Source organism: Gymnoscopelus microlampas, assembly GCF_963454915.1.
Source record: "Gymnoscopelus microlampas genome assembly, chromosome: 14".
NCBI classification, from domain to species: Eukaryota; Metazoa; Chordata; class Actinopteri; order Myctophiformes; family Myctophidae; genus Gymnoscopelus; species Gymnoscopelus microlampas.
Window position 1 is genome coordinate 26,223,048 of NC_139951.1, and position 22,747 is coordinate 26,245,794.

Below are 22,747 nucleotides of genomic sequence, written 5' to 3' on the forward strand. Positions count from 1 at the left end.
GTGTTCGTTTGATGAAGGATCGTTCTGCACGCCATTATTGTCGGCAAAGTAATGTCTGATATATATATATATATTACTTGGTTGTAGTGAAATGTATAGCAACTGGCCAAGTGAAGGCAAAATCAAACCATTACTCACACCATCTCCCACTTTGTGTGTGTGTGTGTGTGTGTGTGTGTGTGTGTGTGTGTGTGTGTGTGTGTGTGTGTGTGTGCGTGTGCGTGTGTGTGTGGGCGGTCAGTATGGGAAGCAGCTCCACTGTAACTACCAGCTTTCCAAGTCGGCCCCCCAGCGCCTGGAGGGAACCCAGCACTCGACTGCGAAAGTGAGCTCACCAAACACAGCGTGACGAGGGAGGAATCTGAGTAATAATTATAATTAATTAGTTATGCACTCTAATTTCATGTGTTTGTGTGTGTGTGTGTGTGTGTGTGTGTGTGTGTGTGTGTGTGTGTGTGTGTGTGTGTGTGTGTGTGTGTTTGTGTGTGTGTTCTAGTCACGGTCGGAGGCCAATCTGGTGGCCATGGACTTCTCAGGGAAGGCTGGAGGTCGGGTCATCCTGAACCCCAGTGAGGCCCAGAACGCTGAGCGAGAGGAGGGACAGGCCTGGAGGGTACGGAAGGGAAGGAGGAGGAGGGTCAGAATGGTCAGAATTAGCCATAAGGGAGGAGTAGGTCGGCAGAGAGAAAACGAGGTGGGGAAGGAAGGGGAGGAGGACAGAAAGGATTTGACTGATAAGAGTGAAAAGGGAACAGGCTAAGATGAAAGAGGAATATACAGTAGATATGTTACTTGCTTTAATGAGTATACCATTTTCTTGATATAGTATATTCAAATCAAGATCATTATTATTATTATTATTATTATGTAAACTGTGTCAAACTTTGTGAAACACTGTGCTCTCACAGAGGAGAGAGGCGTTGAGATGCAGTTTGCCCAACCTGAACCCAGCAGCACGGCCTAGCTGTAAGTCCACTCTACAGACACACTGGTACTTCAGGGAGAAATGAAACAAATACAAATTGTACATGATGAGATGAAATAGTAGGGTGAGCGTGTGTGACTGTATAGCATTAGTAAAACCAACACGTATTTCCATGGACGTAGCAGCTTTGTCATTAGGCATAATCCATATAATAGTCATTTTTACAATCCATGCCAATCAGAATACAGTGGGCGACTGGCATTCAGATGCTTCTTAACTCTGTATGCTCGCTCCCTATATAAAATGGCTTCTCATTGTCAAAACGTAATTGCCCGATGAAGATCTGCGAGTGCCAAAACAATGTTGTTGTTGTCGGATGTTAAACGTTTTAATTGCAAAGGCAGTGTGTGAGAGTCTCCATTTATTTTTAGCTTAATTGTACGCCAGCGTTTACAGAAGCTTTGGAAAAAAACATAGATGGCAGTAAGGGTGATAATGGGTGTAAGAAGGTCTTCCTGTCTAATGAATGTATGTGTCTTTGTCATAGAAGAGATGAACTTCCTGACCCGCTGATGAATTACTGAAAAGAACCTTTGTTGAGGTTTGTGCTCATGCCTCCCACTCTCACTCTGTGTGTGTGTCTGTGTGTGTGTGTGTGTGTGTGTGTGTGTGTGTGTGTGTGTGTGTGTGTGTGTGTGTGTGTGTGTGTGTGTGTGTGTGTGTGTGTGTGTGTGTGTGTGTGTGTGTGTGTGTGTGTAGCCATCCACAGAAGCCAGCCGTGGTTTCACGGTGGTGTGTCCAGAAAGGAGGCCCAGAAGCTGATAGTGGAACAAGGTCTGGTGGACGGGTGAGTGGAGAAACAATGGCTCAAAATGAATGAACTGTCAGAACCCTTTAAAGGATCTATAATCATATAATTGGTCCTTGCTAATGCTCATTATAAACTATTTCTGTTTACTTGCTCTGTGTCTCAGAGGAGGGCCGTGGACAGTTCAGAAACCTGCCTAATTCCTTGACGATACAACACTGACCTATGTATTATTCAAGCCAATTATTTACAGAATCCAGAAATATCTTCGAGTTAAGTCAAAAGTTTGTATAACATTTCAAACAATGAAGCTCAAAATATTTTGTGCTGAAGCGGTTCATGCAAAACCATCCATCAAAATGCATAATGTACAAAAGAATGCATATAAAATGCATATCACTCATTTTATATTCAAATACCCAATCAGAGCCATGTGTATGCCCATGTACTTACTCCTAGCCACAGGAGACGATAATATCCAGCTTTATTTATAGGTAGATGACACTCAGGTTTATCCTCTTTAACTGAAAGGCGGGATAAACACTGGTACCTGTTTTTATTTAAAGTCATTGCTGGAATGCTCCCTGCTTATATTTGTTCATTGCTGGAACAGAACAATCAGCACTTATCAGACCCGCTCCAGTGATTTCTTTTAATGCTCAAGGTTCCTCATGCTCAGACAGAGCTGGGCACGGCAGCTTTCTCTGTCAGCGGCCCAACTTCCTGGAATGAGCTTCAAAAGTCTTTAAAAATCAGCTCCTTGCCATCATTTGGTCAGTTCAGAGAAATGGTCCTTAACACTTTTAACCGTGATTGCAGCTGTTTAATTATGTTATTTTCTTTTAGTTGACTTGTTTTATGTACTGTTTAAGTTATTTTATTTTGTAACTGTACTCTGATTCACATTCCTTGTCAATCTGTAATGAATTTTGCTTGTGTCTATTATTGTAACCTCGGCTACATTGAAAATGAGGGCTTGCCCCTCAACTGTACTCCCGAGTCTAAATAAAGGTGATGATGATGATTCATCTCTCTCTCTATAAATCTCTCTCTCTGCATTTAGGATGTTCCTCATCCGTGAGAGTCAGCAGCATGCCCAGTGCTTTGTACTCTCACTGTGCTACAAGCTGAAGACCAAACACTACCTGGTGATCCCTGTGAGTTCCCACTGTCCTATATCACACAATGATAATTGAGTTTGTTGTACAGTAGTAGAGATTCTGGGCATGTCAAAGTAGTTGACAGGCTGTCGTTTGGCCGGGAAAAAAATACGATAAAATGGCTATTTTCGATGAAGATATTTGGTTTTAACAGAAAATTGGAGGGGACCAAGTAATAAATATAGACCCCTGGTGTACTCCGGGCAATGAGGTATATACTGTAGGGTTAAGGTGGTTAATCACATTTGAATGTGAGAGAGAGCGGCATCTCTCCCTCTCTCTTAAACTGTAAAGCTTTGGGGGAGAATAGCCCCCAAATGTTGCCAGTACCAGCAGAGATCATAATGATAACATGTGTATACTGTTTTGCTGGGTTTTTTCTTTCTTTTTCTTTTTCAATGGACCTTGCATAATTTGTAGTGCTGTATGACTCATGACCAGTCCTTTAGATGGCAATTTGATGGTGTTAGCTTCGCCTGCAAATTGCTTATAGGCTTTACATTTCAAACAGATGTTTTCTAGTCCTACATACTACAGTGGTGTCATATATAAATATTAACACCTAACCTTGAATACAGGTAATATCACTAGTGAGGTGTTTTATGCTCTTAATTGCAGTGTTTCAGATCAAAGCATTCTGTTATATAGTAAATGTACGTAAATGACTGTTAGTTTTTTTTGCTTTTTGAAATATTGAAAAAGAAATGGTACAAATGTTGAGCCTTCCATATCAAATTCTGGACTCGGTCCCTCCTACCGCCACTCTTCATTTTCTGTTCTCTGCCCCAGGGTTGAGATCCACTAATTCAGTCCATCTGACAATAAAAATCACACCCAGTGTGAGTAAGTGGTGCCTGTTCTGTTTGATGAGTGTGTGTGCTGGTTTTCAGGAGGTGCTACTCTATTTGATGTGTGGCCACTGGTATGCAGGCGGTACTACTCTTTTTGATGTGTGGGGGCGCTGGTATTCAGGCGGTACTATTATTTGCTGTGTGGGCGCTGGTATTCAGGCGGTGCTACTCTATTTGATATAGAACGTTAGAACTCCTAAAAATGTCAAATCCCAGGTCGGATTTGACTCCGTCTTCCCTCCACTGCAGAGAAACACTGCCATTTGCTTATATCTTAACGGTCAAGCATCTTGTCTGTCCTTGTCAGTGTGAAGAGGGCGGTAGAAAGTACTACACCATGGATGACGGTTTGACTCTCTTCATCGACCTGCTGCAGCTGGTGGAGTTCCACCAGATCAACAAGGGCATCCTACCCGTCTGCCTCAAACACCCCTGCATCTGTGTAGCACTCTGACCATCATCCTGTAGGCCCAAGGTCACTCTAATTGACCCCTTGCTTTTAACCCTGCTGTTGCTCCACATGACCAGAGCCCAGAGCGGACTGCCATGAACCTGCTCTCTAGCTGAGGGTAATACCTCTGACTCTGCTCTGTTGGTCACATGGACATACCAGCACGCACAATCCAGGCCTAATCAGTTTGTATGACCCCTGCTTCAATCAAAGGTAACCCACATGAACGCCACTGTTGACACAACTACTTTCAAGGGGAACTAAACCCTAGGTATATTTTTGTGAGTCTGCTGCCGTCGGTACACTGTGGTGTTAACAACAATGCTGTATTTAATACAAATACTAATCAGTGTGTTAGATTTAGGTGTGGAAAAAGTAGCCCTGAGATGGACTCTGCCTGGAAAGAGGAAACAAGAGAGGCCAAAAACTACCTGGTGGAAGCAGATAGTCACTGCCTTATGTTTCACCTGGAACAAAGAGGATTAACCACTTAAACCCTGCCTATATACTTTGTAGTATGTCAAATAGTGAAAATAGCTAAATCTACAAGCTTGTCGATCTGCTGTTTTAGCAGAATGTCAGCCTATTTTTGCCAAACGTTCAGATATTATGACATGCCTAGAATAGGACTCTATGGTTCTTGTGATTAAGTAAGTAGATTAATGTGTTTGTGCTAGTTAACAATAGTCAATATTAACGTCAATGTTCCATATTGGCACACATAAAGCTAACACACCAATTGTTCACTGTATTACTGGCAACAGTGTCAAAACTTTAGATGGCAGCAAAAACAAAAAGAGGCCAAGGGTTTAGTTCCCCTTTTAAGGTCATGTGTCATATGGATCTGATGGGTGAGGTTGGATAGGCGGGCTTAAGCCTAGTCATAAAGGAAGATGTCTTCTTTGATTAAATCTTCAGTGGACGAAAGGTTTATAAACTGGATGTCTGTGACTACTAGTCTTAATCCATGTTTTGCCCATGTCCACTATGTCTTCCCTGATCTAATTCCACATGCATCAGAGAGCGTCACATCTAATCACACAACTGGATTCTTCCATCCACTACCTAAATGCAAAGTCAGTTCAAAAGGTAGAAGCCATGTGATGATAACTGTGGTTTGAAAACGTCCAAACTGAAATGTGGTTCTGTCATATTGCCAAGCCCTGGGTTCTGGTTTCAGGAACCCCCTACATGGTCGACTGGACCAGACATAATGACATGGACACGTTGTTTGAATCCTGCAGTCCCTCCTGGCAGTAGCGTGCTTTTAATTAGATTGAACAAATGTCCAATTTCAGACACCGTCTCGTTTTCTTTGTTTTAATTAATTTGTCCCATTCCCCTCAGGGACAAATTAATTGGCCATTTTGCACGGACTTTTACTTTTAGTTTGGGGAGACTTGTACTGTTAACGTGGCAAGTTGATTCTGTGCCATAGTTTGCTTCAGGATTTGCCAACACACTGTTTGTGCCAAGTTGTAAACAGATAATGGCATCGCCGTTATTTCAGTGAGGAAGCTGTGACCAGCAGAGGGCGCTCTTTACTCAGCCAATAACAGATCTACAGTAACAGTTATACTTCTGTGAGGATCTCTTCAGGAGTTGGCTTTTTCAGCAGGGTGAAATTTGTTTAATGGTGGTGGACAAAATACTGAACTGTAGGTCCTACAATAAACATCTTTTATTCTCCTGGATTCCTTGGATCATGACGCAACTCCACATATAGGCCCTGGCCTATATATAGATAGTCCTGGTCAAATATTATTCACTACAAGTGAAAGTTGCTCTGTCAAATTTGTACTTGAGTCAAAGTACTGAAGTACTTGCTTTAAAAAAATCACACCTGTGTGAAGGTAGCGGCGCCTTTGATACATTTTGTCATCAATAAGTGTTTATAATGTGTTTATAGCCACGTGTCACGTGAAGCTTGACCAATCACTTTGTTGACGTGTCTGACCAATCAGAACGTTGACGCAAAAGCCAGGTATAGAGCGGCTAGCGCCGCTAAAAATACCTAAGTAATCAAAAGTACATGATTTAAAAAATACTTAAGTATTCAAAAGATTTTCCAGAAATGTTCAAAAATATAAATTATAGTGAAAATAGCAGATCTACAAGCTCACAACCCGTCGCATCGTGATGCGCTGTGAACTTATAGATCTGCTATTTTCACTATACTATGTTTGAAGTAGGGCTTAAGTGTACTTTTTTTTATTCCTAGAAATGTAGTGGAGTCAGAAGTACAATATTTGTCTTTGAAATGTAGTGGAGTGAAAGTAAAAATACGAATATTCAAGTCAAGTACAGATACTCAAAGAATGTACTTAAGTACTGTACGCAAGAAAATGTATTCATTACTGTCCACCATTGGAATTTAATATTGAGGTTTTTATAGAACACTACTATATAATGTTATCATGCCTTGAACTGCAGACGCACAATCATGGTGTAGCATGTATGACTCGTTTTGTTTTGTGTCAACAGTTTTATTTGTCACTTTTTTATGCCAATCATCTGCACAACGTTTAACCCATTAGACCTATGATTCTACAAATGCCACACTTTCAAGATTTTTCAAAAATGTAAAAAAAAATAGCAGATGTACAAGCTTGCAGCACGGCACGAATTGATGTGCTGTGAGCTTGTATATGTGCTGTTTCTGAATAGCCAACATTAAAAATCAAATGATGCAGACGCGTTCCTGCTTTTAATGGGTTAAAACAAATTCAATTGATAGTACTAAGCATTCCGATATTGCTACTGTTGCAAAGCAAAGCTGGGGGGGTTTTTGTGTTTGAAACAGTGCGGCCAACATACACTAACTACTACTATAACTATTCGTGTGTGAAGGTGGCAGTACGTTGTAGCTATAATTTAACCTCCAAAATGTTGCACTTGCTTTATAAATATACTGTGCTAATGTAACAACAAACTATTTAACCATTCAAACCATGCACATGGCCAGTTTACATTTTTTTTGTACATTTCTTTTATGAAATAAAGTGAAAACGTATGTTTTATTGAATTTATGACCTCTCCCGATCAATGTACTGTATGATGAGCAAATTCAAGCGTAACAGATAGTCCAGAATCACGGTTTATAGCAATACCAGAAGAACAGAGTTTTAAAAAAGCATTAGGTATGATGCTGCCATTTTCCAAGATCAAAGTGGAACCCCAACTACGTGGACAGAACAGTGTGTACATAACACAGAGTCTAGCCCAGAAAGCTACTGCAGAGCCGGCTGAAATGATAACAGAGCCCCCGTTAGTCCAAAATTAGAATAATGTGGGGCAGAAAATAACCCCTACTGAGCCCTCCTGAATAAACGAATGGTGGAACAGGAGAGGCTGCCTCAAGGTGATTATGGGTTTCAGTGCAGCCCTCTGATGCAGCACAGACATTCTGGATGGCTCTGAGCATTGATCTGAGCTCTGAGAAGCTAAAGAGATGATTTCTCTTGTGGCCTACTACTGTATTATGTGCTTGTCTGTAAGTGAGTGTGTGTGTGTGTGTGTGTGTGTGTGTGTGTGTGTGTGTGTGTGTGTGCGTGTGCGTGTGCGTGTGCGTGTGCGCGTGTGTGTGTGTGTGTGTGCATGGTTAAATACCAGTGTGCTCGGCTAACCCATCGCTTCCACTCCAGCCCTCCACTGAAGGGTTGCCATAGCAACCCCCCCCTAACCCCCTCCCCCTCCCGGTCTGCTAAGATGGGCAGGCATATGAAGGAATAAGAAAAGATGAGAAAAAATGAAAGGATGAGTCATACGGATATCAAAGAGCAGGATTTAGAAATGTGCTGTCCAATTAGAAGTTATGAGCCCTGATTTAATTTCTCAGGGTACCGGTGCGTGAAGTATGAGCCGTCTGAGTTTGACCTTCTCCTGCTCAAATTGATGTGAATTCAATATGGCAGTTATTTAAAGTTACTGACAATATAGATATTCCATGGGAGGAAGAATTCATTCAGACCTGCTTCATGTTACCTGGATGAACGCCTGCTTTTAACTTGCTGTGAAAAGCACAGTTTTCACTCCATTTGACTACATGTGAAAGCCCCACCGTACCCCCCGACACTGCTAGGACTCCTTCCAACTGCCCCCATCACCTTTGAGTGTAATCTAATTGATCTTGTATATTGTATATAGAGTAAGTAGTCAGCAATGTAGCTTTACTTCTGAAAAGCAGAAGTCGTCCGAGAATTTGTTTTGTATGCATAATGTTAATGATTTGTGCCGTCCACCGTCAAGCACAACCTCCCGCTCTCCCTCCCTCTTCTCTCTCCACTCTTGAATCCATTCATAGTTCTACCCTGTGCTTGGGATAAAAGTATGACACCTGTGTCCACCAGCTAAATGTTACCTTTTTTGACCTTCTTCTACTCTTATTAACTGAAGAGAGATGGAAATTGTGGACATGAGGGGCTATCCAATCTCCATAATAGGCCACATTTAACCCATTCAATCCGGGAACGCATCTCTGTCATTTTAGATTTCTTTGGCTATTCAAAAATAGCAGATATACAAGCTCATAGTGCGGCTATGAGCTTATAGATCTGCTATTTTTGAAAAATCTTGATTCTTTTTGCAAATCTTTGAATATATATATTTTTTAAGCAAACATTTGTAAAGTATTTTGTTCCAGGGACCTCCCAGAAGCAAAGATTTGAGTTACAATTGTTCGCTAAATATATATTCAAAGATTTGCACACATTTTCAAAAATTGTCTTTAAAAAAATAGCAGATCTACAAGCTGCTGTGCTATGAACTTGTATATCTGCTATTTTTGAATAGCCAAAGAAATCTAAAGTGACACAGATGTGTTCCCGGATTGAATGGGTTAAATTTGTATGCACAATGCAATATTTCTGATGCAGTGTTTTACTATCAAACTTCTAATGCACTATTGTGTGTTCATATTGTGTTGACACCAAATTTGTCATTGTGTAGAACTAGTTGTGTTAACACGGGTCATTTTATGGTAAAGGTCTCATGTAAGGCAGTTGTGGCAGTTTTGTTGGTATTCCAACAAAATGTATTTTTCTGAATAAATCTGTCATTTATGAGAGTGTGTCCCAATGTACATATACCAACGTAGAACTCCTTTTACAACACTGATGCACAGAATGTTTAAGACAATTCTAGCTATCTGGTTATGGGCAGGAATCCAAGAGCACTACTGTCTGGGATCTATGCCCCAAGGGTATATAGAGCAGCCAGCAATGAAGCACAAATGAGCCCCATACTGTCAAGTTGTGTGAATACTTACAGCAGATTCTGTTGAATGCAAGCAAACCTGCTGTGAGAAGAGAAGTGCGTTCACCTGCAGGAAAACAAAAGAGGGACACTAACACCACAGGGTTGCTCTAATATATAGAACCAAAGCCAGGTTGTTAACAAGGGCGCTTCCCCCCCAAAATGCTGTGCTGCACTTAAACTTATCATGCATTACAGAAAACAACTTCAAAATGATGAGCAAGACAAATCAATCAAATCAGTTCATTGTTATATATGCAGAGAATCCAAATTGAGACAGATGAGACTACTACTAACCTTCCTAAAACCTATTATAAGCAATATAGGAAAACAGAATAAGACGGAGACATGGACATTCACCCATAAAGCATGTAGGACTACAACTTTTATGAGGAAAAGTGAATCTTTAAAAGGAGTCTGTCTTGTTTCTGTAAACAGTCTGCCTGACAGCTAGTGTACTGTAGGTTACTGTTTGGAGGCAGTTCCTGCAAAAGGGCATTATAAATCAATAATGATTGTGTTTTCTTCTCATGGAGAGGGAGGGAAGGAGTAGAGGTTTCTAAAGGTGACCGTGTCTCTCGGAGAAAGAAAACAAACAGATTTGATGATATGTTATTTTTGATGAAACTCCCCTCTTCCCAGTTCCCAAGAACCAGCAGCAGCAAGAGAGTACTGTACAGCCCTTGTACGTATGTATTTTTTAATCTTTTAGCTACAGGATGGCCTAACAGCAAAACAACAACAAAAAGAAACCAAAGATGAGCTACCTAAACGGATGCAGATAAGAGAAACAAAAAGACAAATCACTAACCTAACTCGAGAAAAAAGGATAAACACCCACTCCTACCGAACCTTGGCTGTTACATCAGTTATATCACATCTATTACTGTACATCTATTACAGTTCACACAGAAACTGGCTGGAAGTGGAAAGTGGGAGGCCTGTAGGAGCAGGAGATACAGTCTTTCAAACCACCTGCGAACAACACACAATCAATCACTCACCTGAGTGCCTGAGCCAAGCTCACCTGCAGCCCTTCACACACAGGCACTACTAGCCTGATTATCAGACTGAAGCTGTGTGGAGCTTCAGTCTGACATTGGCTCCAGTGTAGGCGATTACAAGGGGGAGGGGAAAAGTATTTCCCTAAACCAATCCTAAGGGATCCCCACCCCCACCTCCGACTCTCATTTCTCCGGTACATTTTGTACCGGAGAAATCCTAGGTTCACAATTACAACACCAGACCAAGAGGCAGTCCACTCAGAGAGTGGGCGGGGTCTATGGTATGGAACCAGGCTAAGGCACTACAGCAGTGTAAAAAAAAGCATCACAACAATATAAATGTAGGCTAACATGTAACAGGAGGAGATTAAAGCAGATAGAGAATGTGTTCATTACACACGCACACGCGCACGCGCACGCGCACGCGCACGCACACGCACACGCACACGCACACGCACACGCACACGCACATGCACATGCACATGCACATGCACATGCACATGCACACACACACACACACACACACAATTCCTTTATTTGAGTCCACATTTATAAAATACAGATATGGGCCCAAATATGTTTCAGTTGCTTCTGATGCCATACGTACTCAAAATAACATGTGTGTCAGTGCATGGCTCCAATCAAGTTTACAGAATGTAAACAACACACATGAAAACGTTAACGGTCAACATACTGTAGTAGGTCATACACTGCCATATTACCAACACCGGAGTGAGAACAGGTTGACACCGAGGAAAGTTATGGATACAGGGAGCACGTCTCCTCCAAATAGAGTGACTGCTTGTAATGCAGGAGATTGAGCAGTATTTTGCAATTTGCAAGCTGCTTTGCCACAACCTCATAATCCTCAAGCACACACGCACGCACACCACCAGTGTGTGTGTGTGTGTATATATAAAACTGCGCAGATACAGGTCCATCCAGTGGCACAGTGGGAACTGGGTGAGACAAGAAGACATCTACTGGACAGGTAGAGAAATGCAGGAGGAGACAATGCAGATATCCACTGTCAGAGTAGCTGGGAGCCCTGAATGCTCACATATCAAGTGTAGCATCCATATACATTAACCAAAACAATATAAATATAGTATAACTTGGTTACAATCAAATAATAACTACTATTTCTGTTCAGCATCAAGGGTAAGACCACCACATTTCTGAACTTCTTCCATCCGGCTACAATCAGACTGTTGAAAAAGGCCAAACACCATATTCTGAAAACTTTAAAAACTAAGGCATTAATCACATATCACTGTCGTCAGAAACAGTGTATCTCCATATTTCCACTTTTATGTTTTATCATAAATGAATGCCCTACTTCGCATAAAAGTAGCGAAAATAGCCAATCTACAAGCTCACAACACTTTGCATGTGAACATGATTAAGTCTGTCTGTAGGTTTTATAAATATTGAACCAATGAAAACAAGTTTGTATGCTTGTTTGCTAAGCTTAAGTGGTTAACTTCCCTTTAGAGCAATGGTTCTCAAAGTGGGGTCCGGGGACCCCCAGGGGTCCTTGAAGGGGTTCCAGGGGGTCCCCAGCTAAATGAGTTGATGTTGCATAGAAATCAATTAAACCACTTTAATCCTAAATAAGTCAGCTAAGCTCACATCGTGTCAAAGTATTTCGAAAATTGTGAAATATTTGAATTTAGAAAAGAAAACTACACAAATATTCTATTATGAGGGTCCATGGCACAAATACAGTATTTTCAAATTGGGGTCCAGGGTCAAGTACATATCAATTTGGGGGTCCTTGACATGGAAATGTTTGTGCCTCAGCTCTCTTGAAGTGCATTGCCTTTATGAGGCAGTTATATGGTATAGGATGACCTTGGCTGTGTGCTGACGGAAAACTGCATTGATATTGGATGTGTGTGTTTTTTTATCAGTCTGTGACAGATTTATGAGGTGGATGTTAATGTCATATGACACTGTGTCCTCAACTCAACCTGTCGACATAGTGATGTCAGTGGGTGATCACGGCTGAAAACGTTTAAAAGTATTGCCTTGCATTCTTTCCCACTTTCTTATAGGATAGTCAGTTAGTTAAAATCTTGTAACTGGATTGAAGGTCAGTTTGAGCTATTATGTCCAGGGGGTGAGTGTCTTAACCAATAAACCATCAATGAGCACACTGCTGCTAACTTTGATGCAATTTCGCTCACCTGGAATTAGATTTATTGAGTGTTGAAGCCATAAAGAGAATTAATTATACATTCATGACATTCCCCTCACTCTTGCTTGCATTAGCAAGCACACGAGTCTCTCTCTCCAAATCTCTCTCTCTCTCTGTCTCTCTCTCTCTCTCTCTCTCTCTCTCTCTCTCTCTCTCTCTTTGGTAATTGCCGCTGAGCTGTCTCTGGTGTGTGATGTATGCAGTGTTACTGTATCTATCTGTAACATCCAGAGTCATTATTCAGCTCCCCCGGCCAGAGTCACAGCCAGAGGAGCCAATCAAATCTATCATCACCCCCCTTGAAACACACACACACACACACACACACACACACACACACACACACACACACACACACACACACACACACACACACACACACACACACACACACACACACACACACACACACACACACACACACACACACACACACACACACACACACACACACACACACACCTAATACCTCCCATCTCTTGGCCTGCTGTCCATATTTATTTTATCTTCCTCTCTCTCCATATTTGAGTCTGTTTCATGTCAATCACCTTCAGTAACCTCTGCCTCTCCCTTTCTATAAACGTTATTTACTCCCATATTCATGATCCACATCTGCTTCATCCGACCGATGGTGTAATTGCCGATAATGCCCCAACACCGCAAGGTCCATTCATGCCCTCTCAGATATGAGACAACATGCAATTTTTAGATGTAAAATAGATGTTAGATGATTATAATTGTACTTCACATGTACTGTTTTAGGTGCTTCTGTTCTGCAAATAATACAGCTATTTCTCAGCTGACAAGTCCCTTTGATGTGTGGATCTACTATCTATTGTTATCTATTACAAAGGACCCCAATGGAAACAAGCCATAGTGCTTTCTTGGGTTTAAAACCCTCTTAACAGACCTTGTATTGAACTGTACTTCCCTGTGCTTGCCTTTGCAAACTGTTAATAAAGTATTCAATCAATCAATCAATCTCTGAACTTCAAAAAGTGTCCCCTCAAAAAAAGTGCATCCTCAAAAAGTTGTTCAGCGCTCGGATGGTGCAGTGGTAAAGTGCCTGACTCCACCGCGGAGGTTGTGGATTCAAATCCACTGTGGTGCATCCGGCTTTGTCGAGGGTCTATACAATCACGAACACAATTGGCCCGTGTTCGGGGAGGGAAGCCAGACCGGGGAGGGTGATATTTGTCACTGCACGTATTCCTACGAGCTGCGGCAGCACCAATTGGGAGTGTTGGGCGGGAGGAGTAGGACGAAGGCTCCGCGTCCTCCCGGTAGGGGCTCCTCACTGGCAGGTGAAATATACAACAGCTCCCCACCATCCAATATGAACCTCTGAAATATGGTAGATTGACTGGTTACAGTGTTGGCCTGAAAGACCACAGGTTTAATCCAAGCCTGTTTACCCCTTGAGCAAGACAGGCTGCTATGATTAAGTTATATGGGAATACACACAACTTGACTCAAGCCCTACTGTAGCTACAGTACTCGGGATATGATTGTTGGATAAGTGCCTGAAATGCAGCTGTAACCCCTATACCCACCCCACCTGCTTTTTCTCTCTTCCCACCCACTTTGTCTCCATCACATTACCGTAACCTCTCTTTCCAACCCCACTGCAATCAATTCCCCCCCCCCCATTTCCTGACTGGTGCCATTTCTCCCTCACAGGGTTGTGTTAATTACTCTACCTCCTACGGGAAAAGGTGCATGCGCGGGACATTCTCATGTAAATGATTCACAGCGAGATTCCTCATGGGAAGTGTCAACGGTGAACACAAACTTACATCATGTTAATATATTTATATTTTCTTCTATTATCAGGTCTGTAGTAGGGTACAAGCAGGGTATCAGTATGTGCAGCAGAAAAGTGAATTACAGAGAAGGGGGCTTGTTCCACAGAAAGATATAAAGACATAAAGATAAAACACGCACACCACCACCACCACACACACACACACACACACACGCACGCACGCACGCACGCACGCGCGCGCGCGCATGCACGCGGGCGTAGAATTATGAGTAGCTTGGGAGCGTCCCTGCACTGAAGGCCAAGCAAGCCCATCTTTAATTTAGCACCATGTTTTATTTACCAGCCAGTCATCTATGCATGTCTGCTAGACAACAAGCCGTGTTCAGCATAGTTAGTAGTCACCCTACACACATGTGCATCACACACACACACACACACACACACACACACACACACACACACACACACACACACACACACACACACACACACACACACACACACACACACACTTTCTCTGTCTGTCTGTCTGTCTGTCTGTCTGTCTGTCTGTCTGTGTCCTTGCAGATCCAAGTGACTTGGCATTCACAATGTCCACATACACATACACACAACCTATAACCTACAACCATAACCTGTATTGCAAATTGTCTGGTGGGCAGAACCCCCCGCCCCCCATGTGCTTATTATCTGCTGTCATAGGAAGGATGATGTACATGTCCACTGACCCTGAACAAACGCGCACGCGCGCGCACACACACACACACACACACACACACACACACACACACACACACACACACACACAGCCAGCCCAACAACCACTTATTAATTCATGGCCTTCAAGCCTAGCTTGAATTACAGCCAGCAATACACTGGGAATGTCTGTGTCTGTCCGAACTTGTGGACACACACACACACACACACACACACACACACACACACACACACACACACACACACAGCAGCTGGCATGCTGTTTGCTTTCTCTAAACCATACTGCATCATTCATTAGGGCCATTAGTTTATCTGGTCAAAATGTCCACAACGTAATTACGTTTATTTGTTTCTCAGCTCTTCTTCTTCCATTCCTTCACGCTTATAGCCTACTACTTTAGAATCCATGCGTCATATTTCAAATGAATGTTATGTATTGACAAATGTATTGGCAGAAAATTAAACGTCCAATATGACCAGGAGTCCAGTGGTGGGCTCCAATTATGTTTCCCTATGCATATTGCAACCAGCTGATTTCACTAATTACCCTAATTCAATTAGTGGAATCAGCAGGTGGAATGTTTGGTTTAATAGCATGGCACATGTTGACTAGTTGTCCAGACAGCCTCAGAAGCCTCAACAGATCAGAGAGATAACAGCACGTCTGGTACAGGCCCTTTAAAAAGGGGGTGGGACGGAGTGGGAGGTTCCCTGCATCCATAAGACATGAATTTATCCAGTGGCCATGCGAAGATAATGGCTGTACAGCAGCAGTCAGTGAGCTGTGCCCCCTCCAACCCACCGCACACACGAGCATCCCCAGCAGCAACCCCGGGCTCTCCGCTTGACGCGCACTGTCAGGCTGACACAGCTCTTTCTCAGAAACCTTGACTGAAAGTAGTCGGCTAAAAGGGACGCGGACAGACAGACGAAAACACTGCAAAGAGAGGAGAGCAAGAAAGAACCAAGTCTAACTGAGACTAGAAGAGGATGAACGGAGAAGAAAGCGGAGGATAAAAGGAAAGAGAAAAACATAACGCAACAACTGCTGAGGACAGTAAACAAGTGGACCGAGGCGGAGGAATGGGCAACTCTTCTTTCCCAGGCATGTTGTCCCCCCTCCCTCTATCTCCGTCCATTCTGTAGTTTTCAGGTATTTCTATAACTGTCGTTGTTGTTGCAGCCGTTTTATCTACCTTTTATTATTCCCCTCGCATTCTCTGCCATTCATTATTATTTATTTATTTATTTTATTTATTTATTTGTATTATGTTTTGCCATTCGTTATTATTACCTTCATGTAAAGAAGTGTGTGTATTGCCTTTTGAAACATATTCTGGGCACGCTATGAGATGCGTTGAAAAGCGCGGGACCTGTTTTTGAGTAGGCTAGTATAATCTTATATTATGGCATACTAGAGATATATTAAAAAAAGTAATTAATGATAGAATATCCCCTAAACAACATACGATACACAACATACGTATATCAATATTTGATCACATGTTATTATCCTTTTCTAAATACACAATTTAATTCATTGCAAATATTATACAATATTTGAAACCCTAATCCTTATAAAAATATTTTTACTATATAAATTATAGAACATTTAATTGCATTAAATTACATATAATCATAAATGATTTTTAATTCAACTAATAGGCCTATGTGTATACCAGTAGGTTACTGGAGAGTGTCCCATGCAGGAAAAGGTTGCTGTTGGCAGTGGTTGAGGTGTGCATGTTTACTGCTGTTGTGGACTGGAGACTTGTGTGTGTGTGTGTGTGTGTGTGTGTGTGTGTGTGTGTGTGTGTATGTATGTTTTATGGGGACAGTAGGCCTACTTATTATACTGCACCAGCAGCCTGAAAAATGGCTAATGATGGAGAGAGAGAGAGAGAGAGAGAGAGAGAGAGAGAGAGAGAGAGAGAGAGAGAGAGAGAGAGAGAGAGAGAGAGAGAGAGAGAGAGAGAGAGAGAGAGAGAGAGAGAGAGAGAGAGAGAGAGAGAGAGAGAGAGAGAGAGAGAGAGAGAGAGAGAGAGCCACACAGATATAGAAAGTAGACACAACAACTATACAAAAAAAGTATACACACACACACTGTATATATACTGTACACATACTGTATACAATGTAACCTTCCTCGACTATGTAGGAAGGAAGGGATCACACACAAAAAGAAATATGTGTGATTTTGTTTAGTTTTTTTGTGCAGTCCCTTTCTATGAATTGGAGGAAGGGAAGGCTATATGTTTTAGTTTTTTGTATACAGTCTTACCTTGGCCAGTACGTCCCACTCTGGAGTCTTGATGTGCACTAGTGGCTATTGATATATATAGGCAGATGCTGACTTCGCCATCACTGTTTCTGTAACAGCACAGTCCTGGAAGACTAAAGTGATGACTGGATGTCATCACTTCAGTCTCAGTCAGTATTGATTTGTGTGATTTACGGAACCATTTACCCATGTTGTTTGCTGACTAGGGTTCATGCCATTTACTCTGATCTTGCACTTGTAAGTTGCTCTGGATAAGAGACTGCTAAATGCCTAAATTGTAAATTGATGCTGTGTGTGACAAATGTACACACAGATGCACACTTGACTACTGTATCTGTGCAGATTCTACTGCAAGAGGCTAAACGATTTGAGCTCAGGTGTGTTTTGACCCACTGAGCTGGCTGTAAATGAAACGCTACCCCACACTGCCACTGTCGCACTCCACACAGCGGACGCCGGGATCACAGCAACTTCCGCAAGGATTCAATCTTTTGAAATCACATCCGTGAAGTATCTCCAAAGTCGCCAAAATCTCCTGTTGCCGCCGGATGCCTCTTGTGATTGAAGTCACCTTGATGACACGCTGGGGTGTGTGTGTGTGTGTGTGTGTGCGTGTGTGTGTGTGTGTGTGTGTGTGTGTGTGTGTGTGTGTGTGTGTGTGTGTGTGTGTGTGTGTGTGTGTGTGTGTGTGTGTGTGTGTGTGTGTGTGTGTGTGTGTGTGTGTGTGTGTGTGTGTGTGTGTGTGTGTGTGTGTGTGTAGTTTGATGGTGTGAATAGGAGATCAAGCGTTTGGAAATCACAAGGCGGCTGTAGGGTGGAAGAGGGAATAAAAGACAGAAAGAAGGATGGGTGATCTGTCACACATGCAGCCTCCGCAGGGAGCCGGGAAACCGAAGCCAAGTGGTAGTTCTCCTACGTGGTGGTGATCAAACTTGTTGACAGATGGAAGGCTAGGAAACAGACTGGCAAGAGAGACAGAGAGAGATGTTGAGGGGGTGTAAGCTGCAGGAAAGCGGTAGGGTGCTGCTGTATAAGAGGGTTGACTGATGACATTGCAGCAAAGACGTTACTGTAGGTGAGAGTTTAGATGAACGTTCACATCGCTGTCACCTCGGTGAAGTGAAGTGAGCTTTCCAAGGAGCTGCTGGGTCTATTGTTCACTCTGTGTGTTTGAGGGGAACAAGCACTTGAGACTTGCCAGCGTCTATATGGGAAAGTTGTTGCAGGAATTCAGATTTTGTGAGCATTCCGACTCCATGGAGAGACCTCAGTCCTTAAAAATGTGACAGATGTCCTTTTTTAAGCAGCATATAGCTGAATGCAGCTTTTAACATTGTCGGCCATACTGTTTTGTATGGAGCAGTTTTGATGCATGCTCTCAGAAATTAGCCTTTTTACTTCTGTAAACCTGTGATGTGACAATAAAGCTGATTCTGAATGATTATTCTTACAGTGCCTGTGAGACTGGTTGAAATACCTCAACTAAACCTGCAGGTGTTTTGTTTTCATATTTGGGTCCATCATTATGGAAGCAGTTCGATAAATAATAACGGCACCTGAGGAAGCGGAAGCGAAACGCGTTGTGCAAACAAATAAAAAAGCAAAATCAGTCCTGAGGAGTGTGCGGTCCCTTCTTTTGAAGGTTTTCTTCTTTTAGCTTTAAATAATAACGGCTATTGTGATGTGATGCGATGCAAGAGTGCAGACTCCTAACGGCTAAAAGGGACACATATGGCACTTCATTAATTTAGTATTCACTATTCATGTTAGGACTAACTGTTGTTAGTTACTAACAATATAGCAAATATGTAAGAGTGATACTTGTCTGAGAACACGGAGGTACAGTATGTGTGCTTTTATCCATACTTTAATATAACAACGCATATTTTAATATGTTGGTGGAACAAAATGAAAATGAATCTTTTTAAATCAGACACTTTTAGGTCGGCAGAAGAAGGTGCATATTCATCTCTTGTGTTCCCTTGGGAGTTTGGTGACCATAGGGTTCATGATTTGAGCCATAATTGCAGCAAACGCCAAATTCCTATCAGGGGAGGGCGGTAAGTGGCGCCTGTTGACCCAGATAATTAGTTGAGCTGAGCACTCCAGGGTTCTCTGTGGTGTGTAGAGTGAGTTGAGAGGGGCGGGCATACAATATCATACAGTATGTGGTTGATGTTGCATGGTAAGCCCTGTGGTGTAGGCTAAATACTCATCACAGTATTGGATCAGTTGCTCTCTATATATTAGGGCCTGACTGAATTCAGTGGCGGATACAAAATGTGTGAAAAGATTAGGCCTAGAAAAATCTGGGTGTGCCTGGGTTTTTTAACGCTTACATATTACTAGTCCGTATTATCCTTAACTGCCATTTACACCCACCCTCCATCTGGGCTATGGAACTGCAACCACGGCTACAGATTCATAGTGGAAAATGGCTTTGCAACTCTCTTCATATGCCAATAGTCAATGCCCGTGTTCAAGTTCAGATCAATTGGTCACCCCACTGAGGAGAAAAATGGGTGCAGACAGACAGAAGGACAGACAAGGTTTTGTCATTATAGATAGTAAGATACTAGGATAGGATAATGGATAGGATAATGACCAATGGCAATTTCTTTCACTGGCTATTTGGCTGCTTTCCACAAGTGGCACGGTGAAAAAATAGACCAGACAGGCGTGTATGCATAGTGGAGCACATGCATTCGCCACTTCTGGGACACGTCTGAAACTCGTCTGGGGAAATCGCAAGCATTGTCTAGATAGACTAGAGTGGCTGTGATCAGCTGCCGTAACGTGGCAGCCGCAGCTGGTATGGCCAGCAATATTAAAAGCTATATTCAGCTATTGTATTTGCTGCTTAAATAGGACATCTGTCACATTTTTAAGGCTCATGGATCTCATATGGTGGGACAAGATGTCAATGCCCCAGATGCAATCTGACTGGGCCCACAAAACCCACCCGTAGATCAAAACCCTGCGACCGATGCCAGACATTGGGGTACACATCATGATAATTCAGATTAGTGACGCTGGCAAGCTGCATGACACAGAGTAGACAATAGTAGACTTATTGGACTTGACTGCCTTGAAATTAGATGATTCTCTATCTCATTTTCTATTTTCTGATTGTTTGATTGTTTGTCCAACTTGTAGACACGTGCATGAGATAGGAAATTTAAGACACTAAATATAATTGTTGTGGTAATGTTTTTGTCAAAGTTACATTATTGTTACATTTTAATCACTTTAAAGGATTGATTTGAAAGTCAATTAACTACATATTGACTCAATTATTCAGGGTTTCAGTAACTAGAGGTTCAGGGCGCTACACGATGCTTAGCTACAGTACGTGTCCCTCACACCTACTTCGCACTGCCGATCCAAACGATATGTCTGAGCCCCCATAGTGTTGGGGGGCTTTGTCAGAGTATCTGTCAGTCCTTGTCCTTTTTATGCCCATATATAGAGATCCCTGATGTCATCAGTACATGCCCATATATATATATATATGGAATTCCCATATATGGGCATATTGGTTGGATTGGCGGTTCTGGACAACTGGATATCCGAACCACTCGACGGTGGGCACCGGATTCCCTCGAGTCCTTGCCACTGTGCACGGCGAGTTTGAAGTCGGCCGGCCCCAGATATGCGCATGACCATATGGGCATAGCGGTCGGATCTGTGGCTCTGGACAACCGGATCTCTGTATCTGTCAGTCCTTGTCCCTTTTATGCCCATTTATGGAGATCGCTGATGTCATCAATAAATGCCCATATATGGAGCTGACTGATTTGTTGGCGGCTGATGCCATGACAACATGATGAGGTTAGACAACACAGTGATGTCTGAGGTCCGTCCTCCCACCCACCCACACTCCCATTAGCTAATTTTAACATATAGGATAGGATGCTTTAATAGCTTTGGGGATTTTTATTTAGAGTAAAATAGCAGAAACAGTCAATCAAGCGCACACCGTGTCACATTGTGGGGTATTGTGAGCTTGTAGATCTGCTGTTTTGGGTATTTTTGAAAAGTTGTGCAAACATTACAAAAAATGTAAATATGTTTTCTGGTATATGGTTATTGTACACTACCACGGCTATCAATCAGTCGCATTACATAATTTGAGCTACCAGTTTTATGAAGATGAATTAAGGTTAGGATAGGAATTGTATTGGGATTGTCTGTGTTTTGTTGTCTTCCTTTTTGTTTTTGAGCCTTCCTGCAATGACTACCTGCACATTTTTCATTCCATTTCCAGAGTTTACTGACTTGGAGTTGGTTTTGCCCCCGGGCACATCTCAGGCGTTTTTTATCTCTTAGGATTTGAAGCGCAGTCTGAGATATGCATACAGCACAGCTTGCCGTGCACAGAGTACAAACACTTGGTTTGTGACAGCCCTGCTGCTGTTTTGCTGTTCTAGTGCCACAGACTTTTCATATTGAACTTGCGAAGCCTCTGTAGACGTCGTTCTTGCCCACATCCGTTAGACTAACATCATCATGATAAAGAGAGACAGTTAGGACATTGGAAGAGATGACAGTCTGAAATGATTCTCAAAGGAGAACACCTATATCTGCTGTATTGTGGCTCACAGGCCATGCAGAACAACCCAGAGTAGGGTACAACAGTTAATCAAACTATTTAATTACATGTATTTTACAAAATAAATACATTTGAATAATATAGCCTTTTTATCCTTATTTATTGTATTTCTTTTTTAAATACAGTACCAAAATTAGCGAAGCTCACAACACGTCGCATTGTGACGCATTGTAACGTGTTGTGAGTTTGTAGATCGGCTATTTTCAAACTTTTAGCATGGCACTGTTGTAAAGACAAAGTATAAAATACTGCATAAGTGGTTATAAGATAAATCAATATAGTCGCCTGTAAAAAAAAATCGGCGTCGATTCATTGATGAATGAAAAAAATACATATATTTTTTTAAGTTTCTTGATCATTTGATTAATCTAAAACGTTGTCGATAGAAATTGTTAAGAAAATGTATAGTTGCAGCCCTACATTAGAATGACGGTTGTGATTTAGAAGGCAGATGAGAGAGTTGTATATATGATTACTTGAAAATCCTCCTCAGTGAGGGAAAGGATTTTGAAATAACCAGATATCCATCCTAAACCAAGCCCGCTACATGTGGACAAATTGAAGTGATAAACAGCGGAAAAAGTTGAAGGGAAATATCCATTAAAATGAATGGAGATTACAAGAGCACATTGCTTGGCTAAACTATAAGATAGATGCGCGGCCGTGCAGTGGAAACTAGCGGCATCTATCCAAAGATCCCAGATAAGATGCATACAAAAT

At 42.1% G+C, this 22,747-nt stretch overlaps 1 protein-coding gene across 1 annotated transcript in view; it reads left to right on the plus strand.

Annotated features, from left to right (window-relative positions):
• The window catches only part of grb7 (growth factor receptor bound protein 7), a 21,129-nt gene extending 15,240 nt beyond the window's left edge, over nt 1–5,889 (plus strand). Inside the window, exons 10-15 of the mRNA XM_084079184.1 lie at nt 242–325; nt 497–613; nt 909–966; nt 1,685–1,772; nt 2,797–2,890; nt 4,052–5,889. Coding sequence (XP_083935310.1) covers nt 242–325; nt 497–613; nt 909–966; nt 1,685–1,772; nt 2,797–2,890; nt 4,052–4,198 — 588 coding nt within the window. The 3' untranslated portion in view covers nt 4,199–5,889. The remainder of the gene's footprint in view (nt 1–241; nt 326–496; nt 614–908; nt 967–1,684; nt 1,773–2,796; nt 2,891–4,051) is intronic.
• Nucleotides 5,890–22,747: the final 16,858 nt, after the last annotated feature.